Source organism: Vombatus ursinus, unplaced genomic scaffold (genome assembly GCF_900497805.2).
Source record: "Vombatus ursinus unplaced genomic scaffold, bare-nosed wombat genome assembly UNPS02014961.1, whole genome shotgun sequence".
In the NCBI taxonomy this organism is placed as follows: Eukaryota; Metazoa; Chordata; class Mammalia; order Diprotodontia; family Vombatidae; genus Vombatus; species Vombatus ursinus.
Window position 1 is genome coordinate 75,093 of NW_020954739.1, and position 957 is coordinate 76,049.

The 957-nt window shown below is 58.4% G+C and overlaps 1 protein-coding gene across 7 annotated transcripts in view; it reads right to left on the reverse strand.

The window, feature by feature from the left end:
• ABCA7 (ATP binding cassette subfamily A member 7) overlaps nt 1-957 on the reverse strand; it is a 59,330-nt gene that overhangs the window by 16,815 nt on the left and 41,558 nt on the right. For all 7 annotated transcript variants that reach the window (XM_027845376.1, XM_027845377.1, XM_027845375.1 and 4 more), the window contains 2 exons: nt 672-864; nt 490-584 (listed from right to left, as the gene is read on the reverse strand). In XM_027845376.1, the coding sequence (XP_027701177.1) occupies nt 490-584; nt 672-864 (288 nt within the window). The remainder of the gene's footprint in view (nt 1-489; nt 585-671; nt 865-957) is intronic.

Here is a 957-nt window from a genome sequence, read left to right on the forward strand (position 1 = left end):
CCCAGCCCTGACATCCTGTGTCTAAGGGCCCTCCCAGCTCTGACGTCCTGGGTTCTAAGGGCCCTCCCAGCCCTGACATCCTGTATTCTAAGGGCCCTCCCAGCTCTGATGTCCTGTGTTCTAAGGGTCCTCTCAGCTCTGACATCCTGGGTTCTAAGGGCCCTCCCAGCTCTGACATCCAGGGTTCCAGGGGCCCTCCCAGCTCTGACATCTTGTGTTCTAAGGGCCCTCCCAGCTCTGACATCCTGGGTTCTAGGGGCCCTCCCAGCTCTGACATCCTGGGTTCTAAGGGCCCTCCCAGCTCTGACGTCCTGTGTTCTAAGGGTCCTCCCAGCTCTGACATCCTGTGTCTAAGGGCCCTCCCAGCTCTGACAGTCTATGTTCCCTGGTGGGGGTGGATAATAAGGATGAAGGGTGGGTGTAATAGGTGACAGGGATGGCACTGGGACTTCGGGACAGACGCTGAGCAAGGGTCAGCAGAGGCCTTACCCCTGATTGATGACCCGAGGATAGGTTTTAACCAGATAGTCTGAGATATTTCTTCCTGTCAGATTCTGCACAACATCTCCCGGGCCCAGCCGCATCTGCTCCAAGAAAGAATCTCAGTCTAGGCACAGACTAACTGCCCCACAACCCAGAGAGGGCTCTGCTTTACCTTCTCTAGGCCTCACCTGGGGAGGTGGAAGGCCCCCTGCTGCTTCTGGGCAGTCGGGGAGCATCTTCCGGGCCCCAGGGCTGCTGCACTGGCAGGCGGGGGATGGGAACTGCAGGGTCCAGTTGCCCGTAGCGAAGACTCTAGCCACGGTCTCGGATACTGGGGGCACCCAGAAGCTGTGGTTGGCAGGCCGGGCACAGTCTTGCCTCCTGTAAGTCACAGGAGTCTGAGATTTCCTGGCTGCGTGCGCACCAAACACACACACACACACACACACACACACACACACACACACACACACA